General features: G+C 45.8%; 1 protein-coding gene and 1 long non-coding RNA gene across 8 annotated transcripts in view; one reads left to right on the top strand and one right to left on the bottom strand.

Annotated features, from left to right (window-relative positions):
* ADGRE5 (adhesion G protein-coupled receptor E5) overlaps positions 1-27,736 on the bottom strand; it is a 34,592-nt gene that overhangs the window by 4,481 nt on the left and 2,375 nt on the right. The window contains exons 3-14 of one of the 2 annotated variants that reach the window (XM_074203654.1): positions 22,201-22,251; positions 21,409-21,537; positions 17,728-17,883; positions 14,756-14,890; positions 7,705-7,866; positions 3,496-3,539; positions 3,313-3,381; positions 2,080-2,257; positions 1,902-2,000; positions 1,052-1,275; positions 451-630; positions 153-347 (exon numbers count right to left, since the gene is read on the bottom strand). In XM_074203654.1, coding sequence (XP_074059755.1) covers positions 153-347; positions 451-630; positions 1,052-1,275; positions 1,902-2,000; positions 2,080-2,257; positions 3,313-3,381; positions 3,496-3,539; positions 7,705-7,866; positions 14,756-14,890; positions 17,728-17,883; positions 21,409-21,537; positions 22,201-22,251 — 1,622 coding nt within the window. The remainder of the gene's footprint in view (positions 1-152; positions 348-450; positions 631-1,051; positions 1,276-1,901; positions 2,001-2,079; positions 2,258-3,312; positions 3,382-3,495; positions 3,540-7,704; positions 7,867-14,755; positions 14,891-17,727; positions 17,884-21,408; positions 21,538-22,200; positions 22,252-27,736) is intronic. The other variant, XM_074203655.1, reaches the window with a different exon arrangement.
* Positions 106-8,441, top strand: LOC141500476 (uncharacterized). 6 transcript variants are annotated; one of them, XR_012471935.1, is made up of 4 exons: positions 106-273; positions 1,112-1,223; positions 1,407-2,167; positions 8,137-8,441. It is a non-coding gene; the product is annotated as an uncharacterized LOC141500476 (long non-coding RNA). The 6 variants fall into 6 exon arrangements; XR_012471936.1 differs by lacking the exon at positions 106-273 and adding an exon at positions 285-926; XR_012471938.1 differs by lacking the exon at positions 106-273 and having other exon boundaries at positions 933-1,183.

Raw genomic sequence — 27,736 nt, 5'->3', positions numbered from 1 at the left:
AGACGGGGCGGTCAGCCGGGGCCGGCCCCGAGGCCCCGCCCCGCCCGAGCCCCCGCCCTGCCCGAGGCCCCGCCCCGCCAGAGGCCCCGCCCCCGCCCCACCTCGCCCCGAGGCCCCGCCCCCGCCCCAGGCCCCGCCCCCGCCGGGCCCACCTGGCCCTGGCCCGGGTTGGCGGAGCCCGCCAGGAAGACGGCGGAGCCCACGAAGAGGCAGAGGCACAGGTGCAGGTGGATGGTGGTGCGGGAGCCCTGGATGGCCCGGCAGAGCAGGAAGGTGAGGACGCAGAGCAGGAGGCAGGCCAGGGACACCCCCAGCCCCACCTGGGTGATTACCGACAGCTTCCAGTCCTGGGGGCGGGCAGAGGGTCGGGCAGGGCTCCCCCGCGCTCACACCCTCCCGCCCCCGGCCCCCCGCCTCTGCCAGGCTCGGCCCCCCTCCTGCCCCTCTCACATCCACATCGTAGTGGGCCATGAGGATGGCGAAGCTGCTGAGGTGGGCACATCGGCAGGTGGTGCCGGCCCCATCGCTTCCCAGTTTGCGGCAGCCGGTGGTTGCCCACCGGCCGCTCCCTTTGCCGTCAGGCTGCCAGAAGGCACAGGTCACTCTCCGTCTGGGACCTTCGGTCACGTTCTGCGGACACAAGAAAGTCCCCTGGAACCCCGGGCCGGAGGGAGGGCGCAGTGCTGCCAGCCGGACTCTGGCCTGAGGCTGAGAAAGCCCCTTCCTGAGAGGGAAACTGAGGCAAAGCCCCATGTGCCCTGACCGTGGTCGAGTTAGAGCAGCTTAAGCCGGCTCTGTACAGCCTCTGCTGATGGGGGCACGGGGGAGGGGAGGGGAGGGGCACCCCCTCTGTTTGTGGACCTCTCGTCTAGGAGCTGTTCCAGTCACCCACCGCTCCCTCCTCGCTCCTGGCACTGCTTTCTGAGGTCGAGAAGATTATAACTTCAATTTGAAAACAGCTATTGAGTTCGGTTCCCAGAATCCTTAGAGCAGATGGGAGTTGCCAGTCCCCTCCACCGCCACCCTCACCCCACCCCCAAGGGGCACTCACTGGGTGGGAGAAGGCAAAAGTGACCGGGGAGCTGAGATGTGCTGTGTCCTTATTGTTCAGGAAGGCGATGCTGACAGCAGAGAGCAGTTCTGGAATGCCCTCTCTCACAGGGGCCTCATTCTCTTGCTCCAGGTCAGCGTGCATCCCAGGATCCAAGACAAGAGGGGCATTGGTCAGTAGTGTCTTCAGTTCACGAGTGGAGAACAGGCCCACGACAGCCTTTTCTATTGGGGGAAGAGAAGCACAGTGGATCAGGCATTGATTGGTCCTCTTCTTCTCCTCCCCCTCCTAGTTATGCCAAGCTCCTAGCAGAGGATGCCACCCATTTTTCTTTTTCTCTATTGTTGCCTTCCAGACTGAATGGTTCCTCGTGTCCCGAACTTGCTCAGACCTGGCTCATTCAAGTTTCTTCTCAGGGTTGTTCCTAGATTTAATGCTCTCCCCTCCCATTCTCCACTTCCTGTCCCATATTTATAATCCAATTCCCGTGCCACTTCCTCCAGGAAGTCTTCCCCAAGGCCAACAGGTCCATAAGGACCTGTCCTTAGACTTCACACATTTAGTTACATATTTCTCTAATGCACTATTCTATAAAGGAACCTCTGGTTTGCTATTTTCTCTTCCTACCAGACTAAACTCTATGAGGGCAAAAACCATGACTTATCCAGTTCCCAGCAAAGTTTAATCATTGAATGAATGAAAGTGCTCACCCTAACCAAGGTCTCTTCCTCTGCCTCTACCCCAGTCATCTGGGCCAGTCTAAGACTCTTTCTGTCAGTTCACTGGCCTGATCCTGCCTCTGCGGCAGAGTTACCTCTTTCCCAGCCTACTGGCGCCTCTGTCTTGTTACCTGAGCCACCAGTCAAATTCCAGTCCAGATTCATCTTTGTATGGCTCCTGCCCACCTCAACGATCCCCTTTGGTTTTTTCTTGATGTTCATAGACAGCTCTGAGGAAGAAGGAAGAAGTCAATATGGAAGATAAGAAAAACTGGGGAAGGAGGTGGGGATCAGGCTGGACATGCTCACCTGAGCCCCTCGAAGTATGGAAGACCAGGAGCTGTTCAGTCGAGGACTGGGCAAGATTTCGAAGTATTTCTTCAAGGTTAGAGAGCAGGTATGTGACCACTTGAAGCTGACTGTCTAAGGGCAGGCCCTCCAGGGCTGTGGTTGTACTTAGAAGTTCCTCCATATCTTTCACAAAACTCTAAATTTGGGGTAGGGAAAAAGGCCGAAAGTAAATAGAGCAGTTGGTTTCTAGGGCCTCTCAGCAGAGCCAACTCAAACTGGTTCTACCAGAGGGTTCCCTTTCAGGTCTCTAGTTCATCCTGCCCCAGGAAGATCCTGGAAGCCATGAAATTGTATAATGGAACAATTAACTACTCTTTCTCTCCCCAATTTTTCTGCCCCCTGATCGAAAGATCTGTAAAAAGCAAAATAACCAGGGATATAGGTGTGTATGTGTATGCTTGTGGGGTGTCAACACTAGATCAATGAGTTCATTTTCAGATGAGGGAACTGAGGCCTAGAGAAGGAGAGTGACTTAACTAAGGTCCCATAGCTAATAAATAGCAGGGCTAGGATTGGAATTAAGGTTTTCCGACTCCTAAATCTCCTGGTTTTTTGTTATACTGAACTCCCCTGAAAGGATCTTAAGAGATGCATCTGCTCCATTCCCAGCTCTCTTTCTTACCTTCCTCCTCTGCTCCCTAAGATTGGGTCTCCCAGACTGGACATGCAGTGACCACTTCTGGGCCTGATCTATGATCAGCATGGAAACTTTTAACCTTGCTTCATTTTTCCAACTTTGGACAGTCAGGTTCTCCAGGTGATGGGGCCATATTGATGGGCACACCTGATCACCTATACTCCTTCTGAGGCTCAGGACTCTTGAACTAAAGCAATCCACTAGTTTCTGCCTCCCCAGTGGTAGGGACTACAGGTGTGTGCTATCAAGCCCAACTCTATTTTCCTTTTTAAAACTGGTTGAATAAATTGAGGCTTACAGAGGTTTATTACGTTATTCATACAAGGAATCCAAAGAATAAGAAGCAGGAGTTCAAACTGAGATCTCATTCCTAATTCAATACACTTTTCACTGTAACTGATTGCTATTTCCTATGTGTGTGTGTGTGGGGGGTGTGGGTGTGAGTGTTGGGGGTATGTGAGCAGTGTTTGATAAGCATAGAACCTGCCTCTATGTCATGCCATCACTCAGGGCCAAGACCAGTCCCTCCTTTCTCCTGGGATCCAACTTCTTACCTTGATGGATTCCTCAGGAGAGGTAGATTTGAATTTTCTGGTGATAGACTTCAATTGGTTGAGGAAGTCCTGGAGAGAGGAAAAACAGGGATGAGAATTAAGGGTCTCAGAGCTTACCTGGTTTAGTGGGACAGGAGGAGGTAGTCATGGAAGGCCTCAGGTTCCTACCAAATACCCACTCACCTCACTGACTCCAGGGGGTGGTGCCCACGGGGAGAAGGAAGTCCCTGTGAGGAAGACAGGGAAGACAGCAGCATTAGTCAGGGAGCATGGAAGCATAGGATTTACTTCTAGAAGGAAACTAAGAGATGATTCCACTCAATTTCATTTTACAGTAGAGGAAACTGAGCACTAAAAAAGGGGGGGGAGGCAAGAATAAATGGCAAAGCTGAGAATTGAACACAGGAGCCCCTGACTATAGATCCAGGGCTCTGCTTCCCAGTCCCAGTCTCTAGATGAATATTCCACAAGGAATATGGCTACTGACAGTAGCAAAGCATCAACAAAAATAACATTCTACTGAATACTTTTCATATCTATCTTCTTTTAGTGACACCTTTCTCGTGATCCTTTCTCATCTTGCCTAATCTAAGGCTTCCAGATACATGGGAACATAGAGTTGGATACAAGAAAGGCCTAAAATCTCAGGATTCTTAACCTGGGCTCAATGACACCTAGCAGTCCATAGACTTCTTGGGTTGGGACACTCTGAAGGTTAAGGTCAAGGGGTCCAAGGTTAGCTCAGAACAGCCCAGGAAAAGGAAGACTAGCCCCCATTTTTGTCCCACTTGAAGATTTTCAAACCCTTCCTTTTAAGACTCCTGGGGGGGGGGGGCTGGATGCCCTCTTTTTAGAAGAACATCGTGAGGCGCAATCAGTCCATGGTCACAGAGTGGCTGTGCCAGACAGTGCCACCGGAGCTGTCTGAGGAGTCCTATCCCCAAGGCTGTTGCTCTCCCCATCAAACTTCTGTGAGGTTTCCCCAGTGCCCACAGGGCCTCCAGGCTATCTGGTTGGTACTTTCCTCATTTTGTTCCCTACAGTGCTTGGGCCCTAGCTTCCTCTCCCAGCTTAGAGGTTCTTGGTTTAGTTCTTTGTAGCTAATTCCCTGCCATAGGTTCTAGATAGAGGTCCAAATTCTCCCAGGTGGATCTACCCTGGCTTCTTTAGCTCTGACTGCCTGAGGAAGTATCACCTGCTTTCCCACCTGCCCAGATCCTTGGGTGGCTCTTGCAGGGGGCTTTTCACAGACTCATTGCCTCAGTTCATCCCTGGGCTGCCTCCCACATTGTTGTGGATACACATGCTCCTTAAGAGCATACCTGTGCAGGTCTTGAACTGATCCTTGCTGCTTTTGGCAAAACCCAGTTTGTCCTCAGTTATAGCCTTTAAGGGATGTGTTCATGCAGACCCCATTGGGTGCATTGAGTGAATTGTTGAGTTCACATTCATTCATGTCTTTAAGAGGAAGGGAAAGAAGGAGAGCAATAACTCTGGTTTAGACACAAAAGAGACTTGGGTGGGACTTCTGGGCACCCTGGCATCTTCTGCCACTTTCTGTCTGCTGGGAACGATGGGAACTGGGCTGGCCAGAAACATCCCAAATACTTGGAACCTACAAATCTCTCCCTTCAGTGTTTATATCACTTCCTGGCTTGGGTCTCCTGAGACAATGATCTGAGGGAAACGAGTTTCCTTCTATTCTCCTCTTGGGGTGAAATTGGTCCAACTAGCAAACTCCTGTTTATTATGGAATTATAGAACTGAAAGGGAATGTAGAGGTCATCTACATAACACCCATATTTAGAGAGATTGTAACCTGCCCAGATTTACACAGGTATTACACATCAGTGGTGAGAACAGAGCTCAAGTCCTTGGACACCAGATGACTTCTTTCCACTGTATCACAACTGTGACTTCTTCAGAATACTTCTTAGTCCTCCTTTCTACTTACAAGTCTGCCTCTGCCTTCAACCTTCAGTAACCTCTCCTCATTTGAGTTTCCAGCTATTAGATTTTCATCCAATCCAGATACTAGTGCCTCTACCTCAGGACTCCCTTTGCCTTTAGTTCTATCCTTGCCTCATTGTCTTGACCTTTTTTAATTCCCCTCATTCTAAGCTATTTTATACAGACTGACTTCCAATTCCTCAGTCAACTTCAATCTCATCACCAGTCAAGTACACATTTATGATCTTATTACCCCTCATACTCATACCAGCATAGAGGTGATAATAGAACCCAAGGATGCTGATGAGATCACTAAGAGAACATGGAGGAAGAAGAGGAGATGTTCCACAAATGAGGCCCTAAAGTATGTTAATTCTAGTGCCTTCTTTCTGTTAATTATCCTGCATATAAATTACTTAGGCTTCTCAAGAACAGAAACTGTCTTTTGCTTCCTGGCATATAATAGGGGCTTAACAAATGTTATTGATTGATAGATTGGATGATGATCTAGTTTAGGGACTAAGAAGGAGTGGTTAGGCAAATAGAAGGAACCAAGATAAAACTATGTCACAAATATCCAGAGAGAAGAATGGTCCATGGTATCAAATTCTGGCAGAGACTTCAAGGAGGATGAGAATTCAGAAAAAGCCATGAAATTTGACAAGAGATCATTAGTAACCTTGAAAAGAGCAATTTCAGTTGAATGATGAGGTTGGAAGCAAAATTGCAGAACAGAATGAGAGGGGATAATGTATAGGTACTGAGTGTGGATAATATTAGACTTCTGTGATCTAGAATTCTATTTCATTGTAATCAGCTGTCATTCCATATCTCCCTAGGCCTTATTCTTTCTAAACCTATTCTCTGTCCTTATCATAGCCTGCTATGATCTTTCCATCCCTTTTCTTGTCTAAGCCATCACCTCTATTTTGGCTGCACTCCTCTCTTTTCCTACTCTCTACCCTTTAGGGAACAGTTCAACTGTACAATACTCTACTCTCAAATTCCTTGTGCCCTTGTGGTTTTGCCGATCACACATTGCCAGTCAACAAGCATACATTAAATGACCTCTGGCACTGTGCAAAAACAAAAAGTAAAACACAGCTCCTGCCCTCGAGGAGCTTACAGTCTAGTGAGTGATGACAGCATGTACAGAAATAGGGATATACTAGATACAAACAATCCAGCCTGGGATACCCTAGAGGGGAAAACACTAATGAGCAGCTAACAGGACCAGGAGAGGCCTTCTTGAGAAGGTAGTATTTGAGCTGAGTCTTGAAGGATGCCAGGGATTCTAAGAGAAAGAAATGAGGAAGGAGGGCATTCCAGAAACTGGGTACAGCCTGGGAAAGTGAATGAAAACAGAAGGTGAAGCACTGGGTTTGGGGAACAGCAACTAAGCCAATATTGCTCAGTCTTAAAATTCATAGAGGGGAATAATGTATAGGGAGACTGAAATGGTAGAAAGAGGTCAGGTTGTAAAGATCTTTAAATGCCAAAGGACCTTATATTTGGTGCTAGGGAACCATTGGAGTAGGATGACATCATCAGACAAACCTTTTAGAAAAATCATTTTATCAGCCATATGGAGGATGTATTGAAATGGGGAGAGACATAAAGCAGGGAGACAAATGACAAAGCTATTGTAATAGTCCAGGTGAGAAGTATGAGAGGCAAAATCAGAGGGAAGGGAGGACTTAAGTGCTGTGAAATCCATCTCTTAATTCTGATAAGGCTTCCTCCCTTCCAGGCTGAAGGTCCTGGTCTCTGTGAGGCTGAGCCAAGAGGGAGCCCTCCCCAGGATAGAGCAGATGGGGTTGGGGGGGAGAGAGAGAAAGAAAGGACATGGAAAAAATAAAATGTCCAATTTATAGGAGGGAAAGGGAGGGAAAGGTTATTGGATAAGAGAGGAAATGTAGCAGGATGAAGGGAGAGAGAGACAGACAGACAGACAGGCTCAGAGTTCAGAAGATCTGGGTTCAAGTTTCTCATCAGATCCACCCTGACTTACCACTGTCTAGTCCTCTCCAAAAATCTCCCTTCTCCCTCTGTCTCCTAAGTATTGGGTCCCACAAGGCAACATGGTTGGGCAGGTCAGACTCCTGGTGGCCTCAATTTCCCTCTTCTGGAGAATAGCTTGGAAAGGGATTTGAACCTCCCAGCCCTGAGCCAAGGAATATGGATGAAGTTTCCTGAGAGGGGTCTGAGCTGGGGATGGACAGAAGAGGGAAGAGGGGAGAGATCCTTAAGGGTAGTGAGGATCCAAGAGTGCCCTGAAGAGAGTCAGAATCAGGGAGGGGCCTGGGGAAGGTGGCCCATGAGAGGAGGTGAAGGACACTGGGTGGGGGGGCATGTAGGGAGGGACTAAGCTCCACTGTAAGCCTCAGCAGAAAGAGTCTGCATTGGTGTCCAGGCTAGTCAGAGAATGCCAGAGGGGTTTACCTGTAACTTGACAGTCATTCATAGTCTTATTTGGGAATGTCTCCTCCCCAGAAGAAAGGGCATATCCAGGGCTGCATTTGCAGTGGTAACTTCCAAATGTATTAACACAGAGTGCATTCAGACCACAAGAGATAGCCTTGGGTCCTGAACATTCATCAACATCTGCAACATAAGAAAAGAACAGAAAGTAAAAGACATGAAACCTGCATGTTTGCACATAGGAATTTGCATGTGGGAATTTGTTTCATCTGACTACAGTACTCTGTTTGTTCTAGGGGCTTTTTTTTTCCAAAGCTGGGGGAGAGAGGAAGAGGAAGGAAATGCTTATTGATTAATAAAAGAAAGGAAAAAGGAATAAAGAAAAGAAAATAGGATAATGGAAGGGGGTGGGTTCAGGGACAGTGTCAAGCCTCATCTCTGAATTCTGTCTAGGAGATTCTTCTTGGCATGGAAGTACAGACAACTATTTTCAGGACTGACAATCAAAGGGAGAAAAGATCTAGGATGGTAACTTGAGGAGGTCAAAAGAACGATTGCAGGGGAAGCTAGTGAAGCAGTGGATAGAGCGCTGGCCCGGAGTCAGGAGGAATTGAGTTCAAAAACTGCCTCAGACACTTAATAATTGCCTACCTGTGTGGCCTTGGGCAAGTCATTTAAGTCTACTGCTTTAAATAAATAATTTTTTTTTTTAAAAGAAGAGAAGCCTTTTTTTTTTTTTTGGTCTTGCATCTTTGCTAGTGGCACCATGGGTCACCAACAGTTCTACTGGAGCCACCCTTGTAAATTCGGCCAGGGGTCTCAGTCTCACCGTGTCTGTTCAAACTGCCACAGCCTGATTTGCAAGTATGGCCTGAACATGTGCCACCAGTGCTTCTGGCAGTATGTGAAAGACATGGGCTTCATCAAGTTGGACTAAATTGTATTTATGGACATCGTTTCATTAATTACTCTGACCATCAGTAACCACCACTGGATTTCAGTCTGTACAACTATCTGATCTACCCACCTGAAGATCAATTCTGCTGTGTCTACTATGCTAATTTGTATAGATAATTACAAATGGTTGTCTCAGTTATGACTCAAATTTAGTGTGAACTTATTGACCCTTCAACAAATTATGTGAAAATAAAAAATAAGATATTAATCATAAGAAAAGAAGAGAAGAACTGCTAGGGTTGGGAAGATCTGGGTGTTTATAGGCATCAGCCAAGGAGAGGCTGATGATTAGGAGGGGTGGGGTCAGGTCAGCTTCTGGACAGATGAGAGGGGATAAGATGGAGGAAACAAGTAAAAGGACTGGTCCTGGCAAGTCTCATCTCTTCCCCAGAAATAGAGAAACAGTAATAGAAGACATGTGTCATAGTTGAGGCATGATGCCCAGGAGATGAGGGTGCTCTGGAAGGGCAGCCTGGACAATCTCAGTAGAGTAAGCGGTCAGGGAAGTCTGCTAAGACTCAAGGGGGCAGGGAGTCATGACCATGATGATTTTAAGGAGACATGACAAGTTTTGGCAGGTGAGAAGCTTTATAATTATTACAGAAATGCAATTATGGAAATAAAAGGATTAACCAGGTGGGATGCCCTGTAATCCCTGTCACCTGACAGGGAGGCTGAGGTGAATCCCTTGAGCCAGAGCTACAGGAGGGTTAGATCCAATATAGGAGGAGAGGGCTACCAGGCTGCCTAGGGATGGGAAAAGTAACCCAGGTTGGAAATGGAACAATAAATCAATAAATCAATAGTGGGATCAGAACCATGAGTAGCTGTTGCATTTCCAACCTAGTGAGATTGAGACTGAGGAAGAAAGGAGGGAGGGAGGGAGGGAGAGAGAGAGAGAGAGAGAGAGAGAGAGAAGGAGAAGAAGAAGAAACAAAGAAAGAAAAAGACAAAGAAAAGAGAATAAAAAGATTACTATCAGGGAAGACCCAGTTAAAATCAGAGAACAGAAATTTGATCCAAGATATGGGATCACATGTTTAGAGCTGGAGGCACCATCCCAAATAAAGGATAAATAAAGGAAAACCTTTACTGGGGATGTGACATACAAGTTCACAGTCACTAAATACTAGAGATGGGATTTGATTCTCCCTTGGGGTGGCTAGGTGGCACAGTGGATAGAGCACCAGCCCTGGAGTCAGGAGTACCTGAGTTCAAATCTGGCCTAAAACACTTAATAATTACCTAGCTGTGTGGCCTTAGGCAAGTCACTTAACCCCATTGCCTTGCAAAAAAACCAAAACTAAACTAAAAAAAAAAATGAAATGATTCTCCCTCCTCTGACTCCAGAGCCAATACTTGTTGTCCCCCCCAGCCCTTCCAGTGATAACATGACTTTCTTCAGCAGCTACTTACTACCTGCCTATGAATAATAATTATAACTATAGCTAGCATTTTTGTAGTGCTTTAGGGTTCATAACACACTTCACAAATATTAGGTCATTTGATCCTCACAATAACCTAGGAGTTAGGTGTTGTTACTATCCCCATTTTACAGTTTATGAAACAGAGAGGCAGAGGTTAAATGACTTGCCCAGGGTCACACAGCATGTATAGTTGTATTTGAACTCAGGTCTTTCTGACTTTGGGTTTAATGGTCTATCCATGATGCCCACAAGCTACCTCAAATCACAAGGTCTTTGGGCTTTACTTGCTTTGGATTTTAAATGTTTCACAAGTACTCTTAGAAAGGCAAGGATCAAAAAAAAAAGGCAACAATCTTGTAGTGTACAGAGAGAACTGGCTTTGGAGCCAGCAGTCCTAGGTTCTAGTCCTGCCTCTAACACATATTTATTGTGGATCATGCAAAAAATCACTTTACCTCTGGCTCTAAGCTCTAAGTCTATAGATGACTATATTTTAAAAACGTATAAGAGCAAATGTTTTGTAGAGCAGGGAAACCCTGCTGTGCCTTCTACCTGGAGCCTACTGTCTCCTTCTCTTTGCCTCTTAGGATCCTCTTCTGTTCAGTTCAATTCAATAACTATTAATTGAATATCTACTGTGTGCCCAGATGCTGAGCACATAAGTACAGAAACAGCCCTCTGCCCCCAAAGAGCTCCCATTCTCCTAAAATCCTTTCTGCTTCTCATCCCTTTGCCCCAGTTCAAAGGAATCTCTATTCAAATTTGCCCAAGCACATGCAATTTTTAGCCTTTTTGGGGGAGGGCGGGAGGGACAGTGCCTATCACAGTCTACTTTGTATTCTACTTATTTGTGTCATCTCCTTTCTAGTTTACTCTAAGCAATTTGAGGGAAGGGTCTGTGGTATTCTTCTTTGAATCCCCCCCAATCCATAGTCATTAAAAAGAATTTGGCCTGACCATCCACAGTGCAAAAACCAAATGGATGAAGCATATCTATTGCTTAGATTATGACCCACAGTTAAATGGACAAAGAACAACTATCACTATGTATATTTGGGACAGACAATACAAATGAAAAGTGAATTGGGCTCAAAATGAAGCAGAGGAGGATTGAGGCTAGAGTCAAGAAATTTCTAGACTCCTCTAATGACCCCTGAAAATCAAGGACTATATATATATTTTTAGGCAATGGGGTTAAGTGGCTTGCCCAAGGCCACACAGCTAGGTAATTATTAAGTGTCTGAGGTCAGATTTGAACTCAGGTACTCCTGACTCCAGGGCCGCTGCTCTATCCACTGCACCACCTAGCCACCCCTTTTTTTTTCTTTTAAAGATTACATTTATTTTGAGTTTTACATTTTTCACCTAATCTTGCTTCCCTCCCCCAACCCCCCACAGAAGGCAATTTGCTAGAAGGACTATATTTTTCAATACCAATTTTCCCTTGGTGTTACAACATGACTGTGAGATAAAGAACATAATTGAAGCCCACACAGAGGGTACTAGAGAAGCTCATGATGGTGTCAGCCCACTGTATCCTATGTCCCATGAGGAGCTACAAAGAACAGGAGGAAAACTATCATCAGGAAAATATATGATTAAAAAAAAAAAAGATGGTCCAGGGATCTGAAGAGGCTGGGGGGAGGTCAGGGGAATGGTCCAAGTACTTGGTCTGAGTCACAGAATGATCATGAAGGAAGACCTACCCTGTGGACTCCCTCTGGCAAAGGGAAACCAGACAGAACTCAGAGGTACCTGGTTCTGATCCTGCCAGAGAGCAGCCCAAGATCCCTGGGGGGTGGACCTGCCTTGTTTCCCTGAACACTGACCTCTGGAGGAAGTATCACCCTCTTCCCCATCCCCTTGCTTGGGCCCTGATCCTTGGCTGGTTCACCCTGGGGACTCTTCTCACAGACTCAGGTAGAGCCTTTGCCCTTTTCCCCAGGAGTCCCACAAGGTTGTGCTTTCTCCTGTTCCCTAGAGTGCACACCCCCATGCACACTGACTAGTCCTCACTGCTTTGGGCAAATCTTGGTTTGCATCTGCACATAGTTCTGACATTATTCTCACAGATTCCATTTGGTTCACAGAGGGGTTTGTTCTGACGTTCATTTTTATCTCTGAAAGGAAGGGAGAGGGGTGATTAGCAGCCCTAGTTTGGACACAGCAGAGATCTGGGTGGGGCTTCCAAACACCCTGGCCTCCCTTGGTCCTGTCTAACTGCTAGGGAGGATGGGACTAGGCTGGACAGAAATATCCCAAGCCTTGGAGCCTCCTTCGGTCTCCTCTCACTCTCTGGCCTGGACTTCTGCGACAATGATCCCAGTGAAATTCATTCCCTTCTCTTCCCCTCTTTGGAGAAGAGTGGCCCAAGCAGCGTCCTTCCCTCTTCTACTGTCCCCCTGCTCCTTTTTATTATAAAGTCATAGAACTGGAAGGAAACCTAGAGGTCCTACAGTCTAGGTAATTAGGTGGAAAAAACTGAGGCACAGAGAGGTACACGATGTTGAGAATCAGAGCGGGATTTGAACCCCAATACCCTGTCTAAAGAGTCAATATTGTTGCCACAGGTCCACAAAGGCTCCTCCAATAACTATTTACTATATCCTAGCCTAGAATTGACTAAGTCACAAGCTCTTTGTGATTCAGTGTCTTTGTTTTTTAATTTTTTGATGCTCTTTTCTTAAAAATATTAAAAAAACAAAAAAACAACATACTACTGCTACCTCCCAAGGATGCCATTCCCAGCTCCCAACCCCCAGCCCACATCCTTGCTTTGTGACAAATATATACAGCCAAGGAAAACAAAATGATGCAATGTGGGCTTCAGCTTCCTTTTCTGTCAAATGCACGGATTGTATTAGATGCCTTCTAGTTCCTTCTAGAGCTGGAGTTATGAGACTTCTTTTTTTTTAGTTTTTTTTTTTCTTTTGCAAGGCAATGGGGTTAAGTGGCTTGCCCAAGGTCACACAGCTAAGGTAATTATTAAGTGTCTGAGACCGGATTTGAACCCAGGTACTCCTGACTCCAGGGCCGGTGCTCTATCCACTGTGCCACCTAGCTGCCTCCTATGAGACTATTCTTAACTAGACCTTTTGATCTGAAGGGTCATGAGAATATATTTCTATGTAGCAGGTGGGAGGAAGGAGAGAAAATATCCCGCCACCCACATCCACACATTTATTTACTATATTCTGCACTGGCAGACAACTAAACTATGCTAGGCCTGGGCTCCTCCTTATCTTTGGGAGAAGATGAGAGTCTCCATTTCAGATGTCTTTGGGCTCAGTGATGTCTAATAATAACTAATATTTCCATGGTGCCTGCTACTCATGAGGGACTGATTTAAGTAAGCACTTTACAAACATTATCTCATTTGATCCTCAAAATAACCCTTGGAGGTAGGTTCTATCATCCTCATTTTTCCTAGTTAGTAAGTATCTGAGGCTGGATTTGAACATAGGTCTTCCTAACTTCCAGGACCAACTTCCAACTAACTATCAGGCAAATATATTCATTCTAAATGATCTCTTCCACCCTACTCAGTTACTATGCTTAGTTCAAGATGGGGGAGAGGGTGAAGTTAGGCATCTGGGACTGGGAGGAGTAGGAAGAGGCAGGATGATTTTTGTTAATTTATAGAATTTAGGAATAAAAATTGTGTAGAGCAGAGAAATCATTCTGATATGAGCCATGGTTGGAAAAACCTTGCTAGGGGCAGCTAGGTGGCGCAGTGGATAGAGCACCGGCCCCGGAGTCAGGAGTACCTGAGTTCAAACCTGGTCTCAGACACTTAATAATTACCTAGCTGGGTGGCCATGGGCAAGCCACTTAACCCCATTTGCCTTGCAAAAAGCCTTAAAAAAAAAAAAGGAAAGGAAAAACCTTGATCCTCCATATCATCCAGTTGGCCCCTGCCTCTAAGCATTGGTTCAGTTGTTTCAAGTGTGTCCTATTGTTTGTGAGCCCATTTGAGGTTTTCTTGGCAGAGATTGGAGTGATGTGCCATTTCCTCCTCTGGCTCATTTGAGGGACAATAAAACTGAGGCAAACAGGGTGAAGTGACTTGTCCAGGCAGTATCTGAGACGAGATTCAAATTCGGGAAAATGAGTCTTAATGACTCCATACCTAGCACCTTGTCCACTGTGCCACCAAACTGCCAAGGATTGTCACAAGATTACATTTATAAAGCCTTTTAGCATCGTGCTATATAAATGCTTTCTTTTCCTTCTCCCTTCCCTTCACTGATCCCTGTGCAGAGGGATGGATGTTCTAGAGTTGAGAGACCTGAGGCTATGACATGGTAAGTGACTTATCCACGTGACTCAGACCCTAGAATCCTGTACCTAGAGTCCCTGGATAGAGTACTCAGGAACCACTGGCTCCAGGGTGTCTGGTGGGTATTGCCCACAGTGCTTGAGCCCAAACTTCCTCTCCCAACTCTGAGGTTCCTGGTTTAATTCTTTGTAGCTGACTCCCTGCCATCAGCTCCAGACAGCAGCACAAACTTCCCTTGGGTGACTCTGTCCTAGCTCTCTTGGCTTTGACTTATGGGGGCAATATCACCCCTTCCCAAACAAGGTACTTCTTGCCTTGGCCCTGATCCTTGGAAGGGTTGCTCTTAGACTCTCTGAATGCCTCATCTTTTTCATCTGGGAGTCCCTGGGCTTCTCCCACAGGGGCTTACCCATGCAAGTCGTAAGTGGGTTCTTGTTGCTTTTGGCAAAGCCCGATTTGCACACGCATATATAGCTTCCGCGGGTATTTCTACAGACCCCATGGGGTTCACAGAGTGAACTATTGAGCTGACAATCATCCAAATCTGTAAGAAGAAGGGAAAGGGGATAAGGAATAACCCCAATGTGGGCACCAGAGAGGCCTAGGTGGGGCTTCCAGACATTCTGGCATCTCTTGCCATGATCCAGCTCCTAAAGAGGATGGAAATGGCCTGGAAAGAACCATCCTAGCCTTGGAGCCTCCAGAGCTTTCCCTTAGGTCTCTCCTTCCCTCCTTGGCCTGGGCTTTCTGACGCAACAATATTGGAGACATTCATTTCCTCTTTTCCCCTCTTTGGGTCAAATTAAACCAAGAAGTTGACCTCCCTTTTAGTATGGGTCCCCAGAGCTGGGCAGCAGGGTGGCACAGTGGACAGAGTGCCAGGCCTAGAGTCAGGAAGCCTCATCTTCAAGAGTTCAAATCCTGCCTCAGATACTTATTAGCTATGTGACAAGTCACTTCATCCTGTTTGCCTCAGTCCTTCATCTGTAAAATGAGCTAGTAATGGAAATGGCAAATCACTCCAGTATCTCTGCCAAGAAAACCCCAAATGGAGTTAGGGAGAGTCAGACACAAGACAAATGACTAAAGACATAGAGTTGGTAATAAATCTTAAGACCATTTCGTCCTACACCCAAAATGAGGATGTTGAAGCCCAAAGTCATTAAGTGACCAAAATAATAAGGCTAGTTACTATTCATTGAATGTAGGGCTCAAGGGGCAGCTAGGTGGTGCAGTGGATAGAGCACTGGCCCTGGAGTCAGGAGGACCTGAGTTCAAATATGACCTCAGACACTTAATAATTACCGAGCTGTGTGGCCTTGGGCAAGCCACTTAACTCCATTTGCCTTTCCAAAAAAAAACCTAAAAAAAAAATGTAGGGCTCAAAGCCCCAGATGACTCTTTCCTCTCCTGTTTAAAATAGGTTCTTGAGGCCAAGGGTCAGGCTTTCATTTTTTTTTTTTGTATTTATATTTGCATCACAAACATGTAGGAAATTTCTGGATGCACAGCAATGCTTTCTCTTTTGTGTTGGCTTCCTTCTCCCAGGAACCTAGATGTTCTGCCCTCTTGATGTGGTAAAACCTGGCTCTGGGTGGCCTTAGATGGGCTCATCCATCTGGGAAGGAGCGAGGTCCCAGCTTGTATCTGGTCATTGCCCCAATCTCTGCCCCATTGGCTGAGACCATCCTCTTTGCCTTGGACCAATTCTAATTATCCAAACAAAATAGGAAAAGTTAAAACTCCCAGACCTAGGGGAGAGACAATAAAGGTCTGTCTTTCAAGGAAGCTAGCTCCTAGCTTAGTGGGATGGCAGGGGGTGCACTGCTGGGAGCAGGAGGGACAGGGCCCTCCAGGACCCTTCTCAGTCCCACCTCCCTGGGGAGTGGAATCAGTGAGCATCTGGGCTGCTGCATCAAAATGTGGCCCAGAGATAGCTGCCAGATCATAATATACCACCTGGTCCTTAAACTGATCCCCCAAAGCATCTGTCAATAATAGAAAGACAGAAATTGGATTAAATGATGGCTAAGGCCTCTGCTTCCATCCAAGCTTGACTTTCTAGTTTCTTTAGGATCTCCCCACCCAATGCTATTGTCTAGGCAAAATCCTGCATAAAACCTTCACAGCTCCTTTCCAGAGTCAGCTTCCATTACATTTCCTCCAAGCCAAGGACTAATTTCATCTCCCATCCCTAAACATCTATATTGCTAGGAGAGAGAAATATGGCAGATGGAAACCAGAAGGAGAGGGTTGGTCTGCTCAGGAGTTGCTGGAGAATGGAGGCTTGGCATGGGTGGGGCCCTGGCACACAGGGAGGGAGGGGCCCATAGAGGCAGGCTTCTGGACCTCCTGGAACCTCAGTCTCTTCATCAGAGGATCCAAAATAGCTACGGGATTTCCCTCAGTCATTCCGCCCACAAGCAATTATAGAGCTCTTTCTATATCCGGCTCTGGCCTAGGCACACTAGGGGTACAAAGAACGGCAAAAGCTAGACTTGCTTACAGTCATATGGGGAGACAACAAGCAACCACTGTGTCCAGACAAGATACATATGGTGTAAATGGGAGGTAAAATCAGAGAGAAGGGAGGATTTTGTCAACCTTAAGTGCTGTGGAAATCCAGCTCTTCATTTTGATAAGGCCTCCTCCCCCAGGGTTGGAACCCCCCACTGTGAGACTGAGCCAAGAGGCAGTCCTACCCAGGGGTGGAGCAGGTAAGGATGGGAAGAAAGGACACAAGAAAAAAAATGAAATGGGCCATGTCATAATGGGCAGGGGTGGGGTGGGGAGACAGACTCAGGGTTCAGATCTAGTTTCAAATTTCCCCTCCACTCATCCTGGCTCAATGGGTCTCCAAGGCCTCTCAGTGCCTCAGATCTTCTCTCTGAGACTACAAATAGCAGGACATTGGTAGAGAGAACTCACTGTCTAGTTTCCTCCAAAATATCCCTTCTCCCTGTCTCCTAAATATTGGGTCCCTTGAGGCAGCTGGCCAGGCAGGTCAGACTTCTGGGACCTCAATTTTCTCTTCTGGGTAGCAACTTGTTGAAGCTTTCAGCCTGGGCCAAGATCTGGCCAAAGCCTTTCATATGAGGTTTTTCCTGAGGAGGCTTGAGCTGGGATGGATAGAAGAGGGAAAAGAGGAGAGTTCCTAGGATGTAGAAGTTATCTGTGTAGCGGGGAGCCAAGGGGTCCTGAAGAGAGGGAGGCAGAGTCGGGGAATAGCCTGGGGAAGGTTGGAGGTGGACCAAGTGAGGAGGTGAAGGACAGTGGACAGAGGGGGCCCATGCAGGGAGGGACTTGTCTGCTCTTAGCCTCAGCAGAAAGAGCCCTGCATTGGTGCCCTGCCTAGTCAGAGAATGCCAGAGAGGGGTTTACCTTGACAGTTGTTCATAGTCTTATTTGGGAATGTCTTCTCCCCAGAAGGAAGGGTATATCCAGAGATGCAAGTGCAGTGGTAACTTCCCTCTGTATTAGCACAATCTGCATTCTGACCACAGGAGATACCATTGGGCCCTGCACATTCATTAACATCTGCAACATAAGAAGAGAAAAAAAATGAAACATTCATGTTTGTTCATGGTCAGTGTGGGAATTTGTTTCATCTGTATGCTGTTGGTTACAGGGACTTTCTTTTGTTTTTGTTTTTGTTTTTTTAAGGGGAAGAGGAAAGAAGTGCTTGTTGATTGAAAAAAAAAAGATCAGTAAGGTAATGGAAGGGGGTGGTTTAAGGTCAGTGTCAAACCTCCTTTCTGATTTCTAACTGGGATTTTCTTCCTGGCATAGAAGTACAGACAATTCTTTTTAGAAGTCTGACAGTAAAAGGGAGAAAAGATCTGGAATGTTAACTTGAGGAGGTCAAGAGAAGGATTGCTAAGGTGGGGAAGATCTGAGAAGCCAATAGTTAAGAGGAGACTGATGATTGGCCAGGGGAAGGTCATGGGCTTCAGGGTCAGCTCCTGGGATAAGATGGAGAGCACAAGTAAAGGGACTGGTTTTCACAAGGAAAAGACCCATCGCTTCTCTAGAAATAGAGGAACAGTAAAAGAAGATGAATCTGGGAGTTGAGGCATGATGCCCAGGAGGTGAAGGCACCCTAGAGGGGCAGCATGGACATTCTCAGTAGCGTGGCAGGTCAGGTTGTCTGCTAAGACCCAGGACTCCTGGCCATGATGACTTTCAGGAAAAAGGGCACAGTTTTGAACAACTACATTAGAAGGTTAGAAGCATTAAAAATATTACAGAGATGAAATTATGCATAAAATCAAAGGATTAGCCTGGGAAGATGCCCTGTAATCCCTGTCACCTGAGAGGGAAGCTGAAGTGGATCCCTTGAGCCAGAGCTACAGGAAGAGTTCTGAGCTACAGAAAAGTTAAAGTCATTGGAGTGTCCACCCTAAGTCTGGCACCAACATAGGAGAGGGCTACCAGGCTGCCTAGGGATGGGAAAACCATCTCAGGTTGGCAATGGAACGATAAATCACTAATAGGATTGGGACCATGAGTGGCTGATGCATTTCCAGGTGAGATTGGGACACAGAGTGAGAGAGTGAGAGAACAAGGGAGAGGTGGGAGGGAGAGAAAGAGAAAGCAAAAAAACAAATTCTTCTCTAGCTGGGAAGGCCCAGTTAAATCAGATAACAGGAATTTGATCCAGATATGAAATCACGTTTAGCACTGGAGGCATTATCCTAAATAAAGGATAAATAAAGGAGAGCCCATGGTGGGAAGTGACTGGTCCAGGATCACACAGCCTCTAAGGATTAAAGGTGAAATTTAATTCTCCTACCTCTCTGACTCCAGTGTTTGCTCTTTCTGTTTCCCGTGGCCCCTGCCTCTACCTCTCAGTAATAACATAACTCCTTCAGCAGCTCCTTACAACTGCCTATAAATAGTACAATCATAGCTAGTGATTATACGGGTTTATAAAATGCTTAACCTGTATTATCCCCCTTGATCCTCACAACAACCTGAGGGTATGTTGTTATGGATGGGGAGAGTCAAAGAAGAATACTAACACAAGCCTTGCCTTCGAGGAGCTTCCAGCCAACTAGAAAGACTGTGACACAAATAGGTAGCGTGCATAAGAGACTGGGATAGGGTGCCTCCTGCTCAAAAGGCCAAAAACTGTTTTACAGTTGATGAACTGAGGAAGGCAGAGGTGAAGTGACTGTGCCCGGGTCACATAGAATGTGCCACTGGATCTGAACTCAGGTCTTTCTGACTCTGGGTCCAGTACTCTATCCATTGTGTCCACTAGCTAGCTCAAGCACAAATTCTTTGAGCTTTACTTTCACATTTTATTCTTAGAGAGGCAAGATACTATAGTGGACAGAGAGCTAGTTTTGGAGTCAGAAAATTTGGGTTCAAGTCCTGCCCCAACACATATTGGCTATGTGATCCTGGGGAAATGACTTAACCTCTTAGAGCTTTCAGCAGCTCTAAGACTACAAGTGGCTGCCTCTTAAAATGTATAAGAGCAAATGTTTTATAGAGTAGGAAAAGCATTCTACCAAGAACCATAGGTAAGAAACCCTGCTTCTCTTTCTCATCCTATTATCCCCTGCATTTACCCTGGGTGGAGCACACTGCCTCCCTATCCCTGCCTCTTGGGATCCTCTTCTCCTCTGTTCTGTTCAATTCAACAAACACAAATTGAATGCCTAATGTATGGCAGATGTTGAGGACAAAATCAGAGCCCCCCCTCCCCAAAGAGTTTCCATTTTACTGGAATCTGCCCTGATCTTCTCTTGTCCCTGTTCAAAGGAATTTGTTCAGATCTACCCACATGTGGTTTTGAGCAGGAGGCGCCCTATCACAGTCTTTTTAGTATTCTACTTCTCTGTGTCTTATTCTTTCTAGTTGGCCAGAAGCTCCTCGAAGGCAAGATCTGTGGTAATAGTCTTCTTCGAATCTCCCCAAGTCATAACCACTCAGATGAACTTGGTCAGACCACATACACACACACACACACACACACACACACACACACACACACACACGAAAGATCAAGTGGTTGAAGCATGTCTATTTAACTGCCGATAAATGATCAATCTATAGAGCTTGGCCATCATGTATATGTGGGACAGACAATGAGTTGGGTCTAGAGTTAAGGAGGAAGAGAGCAGGCTGGATTACCTTCAAGAAATTATAAAGCTCCTTTAGTCATCTCCATCCTTTCCTCTGAACAAAAGCCCATATCTGATAAGCTAATTTTCTACCAGGTTTGTGATTTGACTATAAGAAAAAAAATCTCTGAAGAATTTTAAGTGTGTGTCAGATACAGAGAAATAGAGAGTTGCTTGGTGGTGGTTGGGAGGAATTAAATATTTATATAGTACCTACTGTGTATCAGATACTTTTTATAAATACTGTCTCATTTGCTTCTTACAACAACCCTTTAAGCTAGGTGCTGTCATGATCTCTGTTTTACAGCTGAGTAAACAGGGGTGAACAGAGGTGACTTGTCCAAGATCACACAGCTAGTAAGGGTCAAAAGATTGCAGGTGAACAGCCAGAATGCTCCATGAGTCTTCTTTTCAGGAGAAAGTGAGGAAGACCTTTGAGCACCTTGGGGAGAACCATAAGTTGTGTGTATCAAACTCAAGGACAGGATTTGGACAAGAGAATCCTCCAAAAGGGGAAGGCTTGGAAGAGTTAGTGGCATTATTGTAGGAATGTCCAATGATAACATCACAGATGTTTTGAACTTAACTCTTCAGTCATCAGGGATAGCACCCATTTGCTGAATGGGAAACTCGGGCACTGAAAGGACTTAGATGACTAAGTTAGTGGGACAGCAGTATGAGATCCTAGGATCTCTTGGGTTCCTGACTGCCCCTGAGGTCCACCAGTATCCTGACCCCAACACTACCAGGCCACCCTTTTTACTGCTGCTGCTTCTCTTTCTCTCTTTTCTCCTCCCTATGCATTCTACTTCCTCTATTTCCCCTCTCTTCAAAAAGCAATCACTTGGTGGGGTTCCTCACTCCCCCTCACTCAGCTACTCCCTCTTTCTTGTTTCTAGCTCTTGGACCAATGTGGGTATGGTCTCTTTACCATCACAGTTCTCCAGAATGTCATTGAAGTATTTCTTCCCACTCGTAGAAGCAAATCCATTATCACAGGAGCAGTGGGTCATGTTGATACAAGTGGCATGCTGGGTACACCAAATATCACATTGAGGATCTAGTCAGAGGAATAAAACTGATAGTCACAACTCTGATTTCTATAATGCTTTAAGACTTAAAAAAGTATATTTGTCACAAGATTCCTGCAGGGTATGAAACATAGTGATTATTACTTCCATTTTATAGATGAGGAACCTGACAGCTGATGCTCCAATTGGAATACCCTTTTATGTTAGCTTCTATACACCTGGATGGGGGCGGGGGATTGGGGAGTCCATAACTTAGGAAGTCAGCTAACTGGCTAACTAGAGGTAAGGAGAAGGAGTCTAATAATAACTTGTTTTTCCTCATCATTTGATTGAGTAGTGAGGCTACAAGTAATTTTTAAAAAAAGATAACAGTTCCTCCACACCTTAAAACTTATCAAGTACTTTCCTTACAACTCTGTGAGGTCCATGGTATAAGTATTATTACATTTATTTTGCACATGAGGAAACTGAGGCCCTAACTTTCATGGGATCATACAATGAGTCATTAACAGAGAGGAGATCCAATTTCAAATCAGGTCAGGAGTATTGGAGGGGAGATATAGCTCAAAAAGTTTAAGTGAAGTCTGTTGAGTTGTAGAGGCAGCTTCTGCTCCCCAGATCAGCCCTCTCTTCCCTGCTTGGGCTTCCCTCAGTTTCTAGTTGTGCATGGGATGGACTCTAAGTACACTCACCTTTGGAGATCTGGGCAACAATGGTTTCCAAATGGACCAAGACACAGAGTCCTGAAAGAGAGAGAGGGGGGATAGGGGACTTTAGTGACCATCTGAGTGAATCCCTTCATTTTACAGTTAAGAAAACCTAGGCTCTGGGATGTCCCATTATGTACTCCATCTAGGTCACACAATTACTTAGTAGTTCAGGATTCCCATCCAGATCCTGTGACTCCAAGTACAGAAAGGAATAAAGACCCAGGTCCTATAGGCCAGGGATAGTGAGGATCCTGACCTTCCTTTGACTTAGATCAGATTGCTTCCTTTGTCAAGAACTCACTTTCCCCATAAGTAAGGAGATGTGGGCAGAATCAATTGTACAGTCCCTACCAGCATGACTCTATAACCTGGTCAACCCCTGATCTATAGGATTTAGAGTTGAGAGGTCCTTGGAGATAATCTAGTCAAAACTTTAATAGTTTGAACAACTGAGGCCCAGAGGGCCTCCCTTACAACTCACTGCCTTTCTAGAGGTCTATGAGTCTAATCAATCAATTAATATACATTTATTACTATGTACCAAGCATGTTCTAGGCTCTGTGGATACAAAAAAGAGACAAAAGATAGTCCTGGCCCTTAAGGAGCTTACAATGTATTGTGAAAAACCAGTAGCTGAATTTCATTGAAAAGACACCTGGGGGGCGGCTAGGTGGCACAGTGGATAGAGCACCGGCCTTGGAGTCAGGAGTACCTGAGTTCAAATCTGGTCTCAGACACTTAATAATAGAAAAGAAAAGAAAAGACACCTGAACAAGTAGTCAGGAGACCTGAGTGTGAAGTAAGGAGAAACTGAAGGGGAATGAAAACATTCTAGACAATATAGTAGGAAAAGAAAGATAGTGAGACGGGAGTCAGAGTGCCAAGTTCAAGTTCTATCTCCAAAGCTTATTAGCTGGGTGACCTAGGGCTGATTACTTCCTCCTCTAGACCTCAGTTGCCCCTTCTGGGCAAAGGATAGGATTCAAAACATGGTTCCCCATCTACTTAAATGGATCCCTCAGAGTTCAAGGGGCCAAAGAAACAAAAGACAGTTTCTGAAGAAAAAGCTAGTGAGTCCCAGCAAGGAGTTTCCCAGTCACCTCAGGAGTCTTTTGTGTCCCCTCCTAAAAACCACACAGGTGGGTCCCAGATGAATTGACCTGAGCAATGTAATTGCTCCAAGTCTGCACCACAACTTCTGTGTTGCTGCAGTTCTAGGGGGTTGACTAATCCACCTCATGCCACCAAATGTTGACCCACAAAAAGTGGGGCGCTAAGGTGATCTCAGTAGTCCTTTGTGACAGGCAATGAAGAAACAGAAACAAAAGCAATATCATCCCTGTCCTCAAATTGCTGATAGTCTTTTTTTTTTTAGTTTTTTTTTTTTTTTTAGTTTTTTGCAAGGCAATGGGGTTAAGTGGCTTGCCCAAGGCCACACGGCTAGGTAATTATTAAGTGTCTGAGGCCTTACAACACTTAGTCTTGAGGTCAGATTTGAACTCAGGTACTCCTGACTCCAGGGCTGGTACTCTATCCACTGAGCCACCTAGCTACCCCAAGGAGCTGATATTCTAACAGTGCTCTCTGGTTCTCCATGATCTGGGGCATATAGTTATGCTTTTCTTCATTGATTGTTGTTGTTGAGTCATGTCTTGTTCCCTGTGACCCCATTTGGAGTTTTTTGGCAGAACTACTGGAATGTTTTGTAAACAACTGAAAACAGGTAAACAAGTGTCTCAGGTCTTTCTGACTCTAAGCCCTGCGTTCTATCTCCTGAGTCACCTACTTCCCCAAAGAACCACTGGGAAAAATGTAGTTGTTGAAACTAAAAACTACTGTAGCATTGAAGGCATAGAAGAAACCCTGAATCCAGACTAAGGAAAAATGTTGGGGAAGAAAAGAAATGGTTAGTTGGGGAGAGAGAGAGAGAGAGAGAGAGGTAGCTGAAATGCCCATTTTCTTATTTTTCTACCTTGTCTCCCCATTTTCCCCAAAGATGCTGCCCTTCTGACCCCTCATTCCTGTCTCACCCCCTCCATTCATCTGTGGAACCTAAGGAAATCTCTTCCTCTCCTAGAACCTCAATTTTCTCACCTGTCAAATGAAATGGAGAAGGAAATGGCAAACCTTTGCAGTTGGAAAGTCATCTAACAAAAATTAGATGGGCTTCTGTTTCCCTTCATCTGTAAAATGGGGGAATTTGGACCAGGTGATAGACTCTTGAGTCTCATGTTAATTTGTGTTCCATTAGTACCTACTCCCTAGGGCTGGAAGCCGAAGAAGAGGATGGAGAATGGAGATGGGGTAGATAGATTAAATTCTCTGTTCTATGGAGAAAATTACATCCAAATGTTGAATGGAATTCCTCCCCAGATCGTGGACTCCTCACCATTGGGGACTGTTTTAATCAAGGGGTCAAGCTGACCCCTTGTTGTGGATTCTATAGAGGAATCCTCATCCAGGCTTGGTTGAATCAGGGAATCCTCTGGGATATCAGAGCTCTGAGATTCTGTGAATCCATCAAGGGAGAGCTGATCTGAAGATCAGAATGAATCTTTGGTCTGGAGGCAGGGGGAGGGAGAGAAAGAGCCAGTCCGAGGGACTGGCCTGGGGGAGAGGGTCATGGAGAAATGGCAGAGTGGAGGGCGGGCACTGACTCATTTCCTGGACAGAATGGAAGGATTGAGTCACCCTGGGATGTTCTCAGTTGGAACCCCTGATGGGTTTCAAGCTTGAAGGGGAATTCTGGAGCTAGTGCTTCAGAGCCAGGAGGGCTGCAGCAGAGCTGGAATCCACCAGGCTGGATAGGAGGTCTGGGGCAGGGTGACATGGTGTGACAAGCATTAGCTTAAAGGCAGAGAACCTGAGTTCAAAGGTCAGTCCTGCTACTTATTAGCTGTGTTACCTTGGGCAAGTTCGTTCCCTTCTCTGTGCCTTAATTTTCTCCTTTGGAAGGTGACAACTTCAATGATCTCTATGGGGCCTTCCAGTTCTAAAGCCATTCTATGACCATCAGGCTTTCTTGATAAGGCTAACCCTGTCTCCTAGCCATCTGCCTAGGAATGAGGAGCAAGACTTGAGTTGAAGCTGGAGATCTGGGTCCCCAATTCCACCCTCAGCACCACCGACACTCACATTCCTCTCTGATGGTAGAGTACTGACTAGTCCTGGGGCTTCCTTTTTCTGTTCTAGCTCCTGGGGATGGCTGAATGGTTTAAATCACCCACCCCTCCTGTTGTCTACCATTCTTATTCCCCAGTCTTGGCAGTTCTGGCACATCTGGTAGAGGCCTCAACCCAGGCTTCTCCTTTTCTCTGTTTGTTGGGGAAGGTAAAGGAGGTGGTAGTGGCAAGACCTTGGGTGAGTGGGAGAAGAGGGAGTTGTATTGATGGTGGTAGAGTCATTTGGGGGGGATGGGAAAGAAAGGATAGAACTGATATGCCCTAGATTCTCTGCCCTCAACTTCCTCCCACCCTTCCTTCAGATATGAATGACCCTCTAGTCTCCATCTGGAAAAGGAGTTGGAAACTCCACAAGCAGAAGCTGGGACAGGAGCCGATCCCTGGCTCCCAGTCTCCCCACCCATCCCATCTGGTATATTTTTCCTCCCGCCAGGAGGGAAAACTGATTGCTTCCCTCCCTCAACCCCATGCCTGACTGTCTGGGCCTGGAGCATCTTTCTGGGCCCATTAAAGCCTCATCAAGGGAGCAGCTAGGTGGTGCAGTGGATAGAGCACTGGCCCTGGAGTCAGGAGTACCTGGGTTCAAATGTGACCTCAGACACTTAATAATTACCTAGCTGTGTGGCCTTGGGCAAGCCACCTAACCCCATTTGCCTTACAAAAACCTAAAAAAAAAAAAACCTTCTCAATTCCTCTGTCTCCATCCCCACCTACAGGGCTAGAGCATCACAAATGGGTCCTGGGGAAAAATCTCTCTCTCTCTCTCTCTCTCTCTCTCTCTCTCTCTCTCTCTCTCTCTCTCTCTCATCTTCAACTTTTATTAGCTCTCTTTCTCTCTCTCTTCCTCCTTTCTGTCTCTCTCATCTTCCTTCTTGGGATCTTAAAACACTTTATAGATTCTGACCTTTTAAGAGGGAAGCAACATGGTGAGATGGAGACAGTATTACATTAGCAGCTGGGAGATCTGTGTTCTAAACCTATGCTGTTCCTAAGTACCTGTGGGACCTGATTCTCATACTAGCATCACACAAGTTCTGAGTTTGTAAGGGTTTGCAGAAGTCATCTCTTCAGCATACTTTTAATCCTGCTGTTGAGGAACATTAAAGGCTGGTAGGTCACTAGAGTTCAAGTTCAAAAGTTCTGAGCTAATGTAGACCTAAAGCTGATCAGGCGTTCACATGAAGTCTGGCACAAATATGGCAGGCAGGCTCCCTTGTTGCCCAAGGAGGGGTGAATCTCCTCAGGTCAGTGGAGAAAAGAACAAATTAAAGCATTTGTGTCAATTGGTAGCAAGATTGGCCACTTTACTTTTAGCCTGGGGGGGGAGGAGAGAGAGAGAGAGAGAGAACGAACTTTATTTCAGATGATGCCAGCAGTAAATCATTTACCCTCTCTGGGCATCAGTTTCCATTTCTGCAAAATGGGGCTAATACTACTGTTCTATTTACTTCATTTGGCTGCTGAGAGGATAAAATGAATAATGCATATAAAACACTTTTCCCATTTGTAAAATGTTGAGACTGCAGTCCTCTTGGGCAGCCTCTTCAAATCTAGAAGTCTATGAATCTAAGAGAAAACTCATCTTGAGCTTCCAGGCACATGTGCCAGCCACATTGGCTCTCCCTCCTGGCCTTGGACCCAGAGAGACCATAGCAATAACAATAGTCAGCATATTTGTAGGACTTCGAGGTTTGCAAATTGCTTGACAATTATTATTTCATTTGATCCTTATAACAACAATCCTGGGAGGTAGGTGATAATATTAAACCCCATTTTATAGATGGAGAAATGGAGGCAAATAGTGACTAAGTGACTTATCCAGAGTTACACAGCCAGTAGGCATCTTAATCTGGATTTCAACTCAGGTCTTATCCTTAGTTTGAGTCTAGAGCTCTATTTGCTGTATTTACTTCATAGAATGTGTGAGGTAGATCACATGTCCTCCAAAGAAAGACTGAAAAATTGAGACCTAGAGAGAGATTTGAACCTGGAGCCTTTGACTTGAATTCCTGAATTGGTTCTCCTCCACCATATAAAACTGAGAATGGAACCCAAGAGCCACAGATGTGGGGAGGGGGGCTGTAGGAAGGGAGAGGAGGTGAGTCTCTGTGGTTGGCCCCACCTTTATCTGTACCCAAACTTACTGTTCTTTCACTCACTTGTTTTCTTTGTTCCTAGGGAACCAGGCTGACCCACATCACAGTTCTCATGGGGTGGGGCTTAGGAGATAGAGGAAAGGGGGAAGTCAAGAAGCCACAGCATGGTGAAGGCCAGTGACCCGGGGAGACAAGATCTACACAAATAATAATCTAAACTCTGGGTTTTAGGATATTTGA

Source organism: Macrotis lagotis, chromosome X (assembly GCF_037893015.1).
Source record: "Macrotis lagotis isolate mMagLag1 chromosome X, bilby.v1.9.chrom.fasta, whole genome shotgun sequence".
Lineage (NCBI taxonomy): Eukaryota > Metazoa > Chordata > Mammalia > Peramelemorphia > Peramelidae > Macrotis > Macrotis lagotis.
The sequence above is the reverse complement of the archived record's forward strand: the minus strand, read 5'-3'. Positions and strand labels throughout refer to the sequence as shown.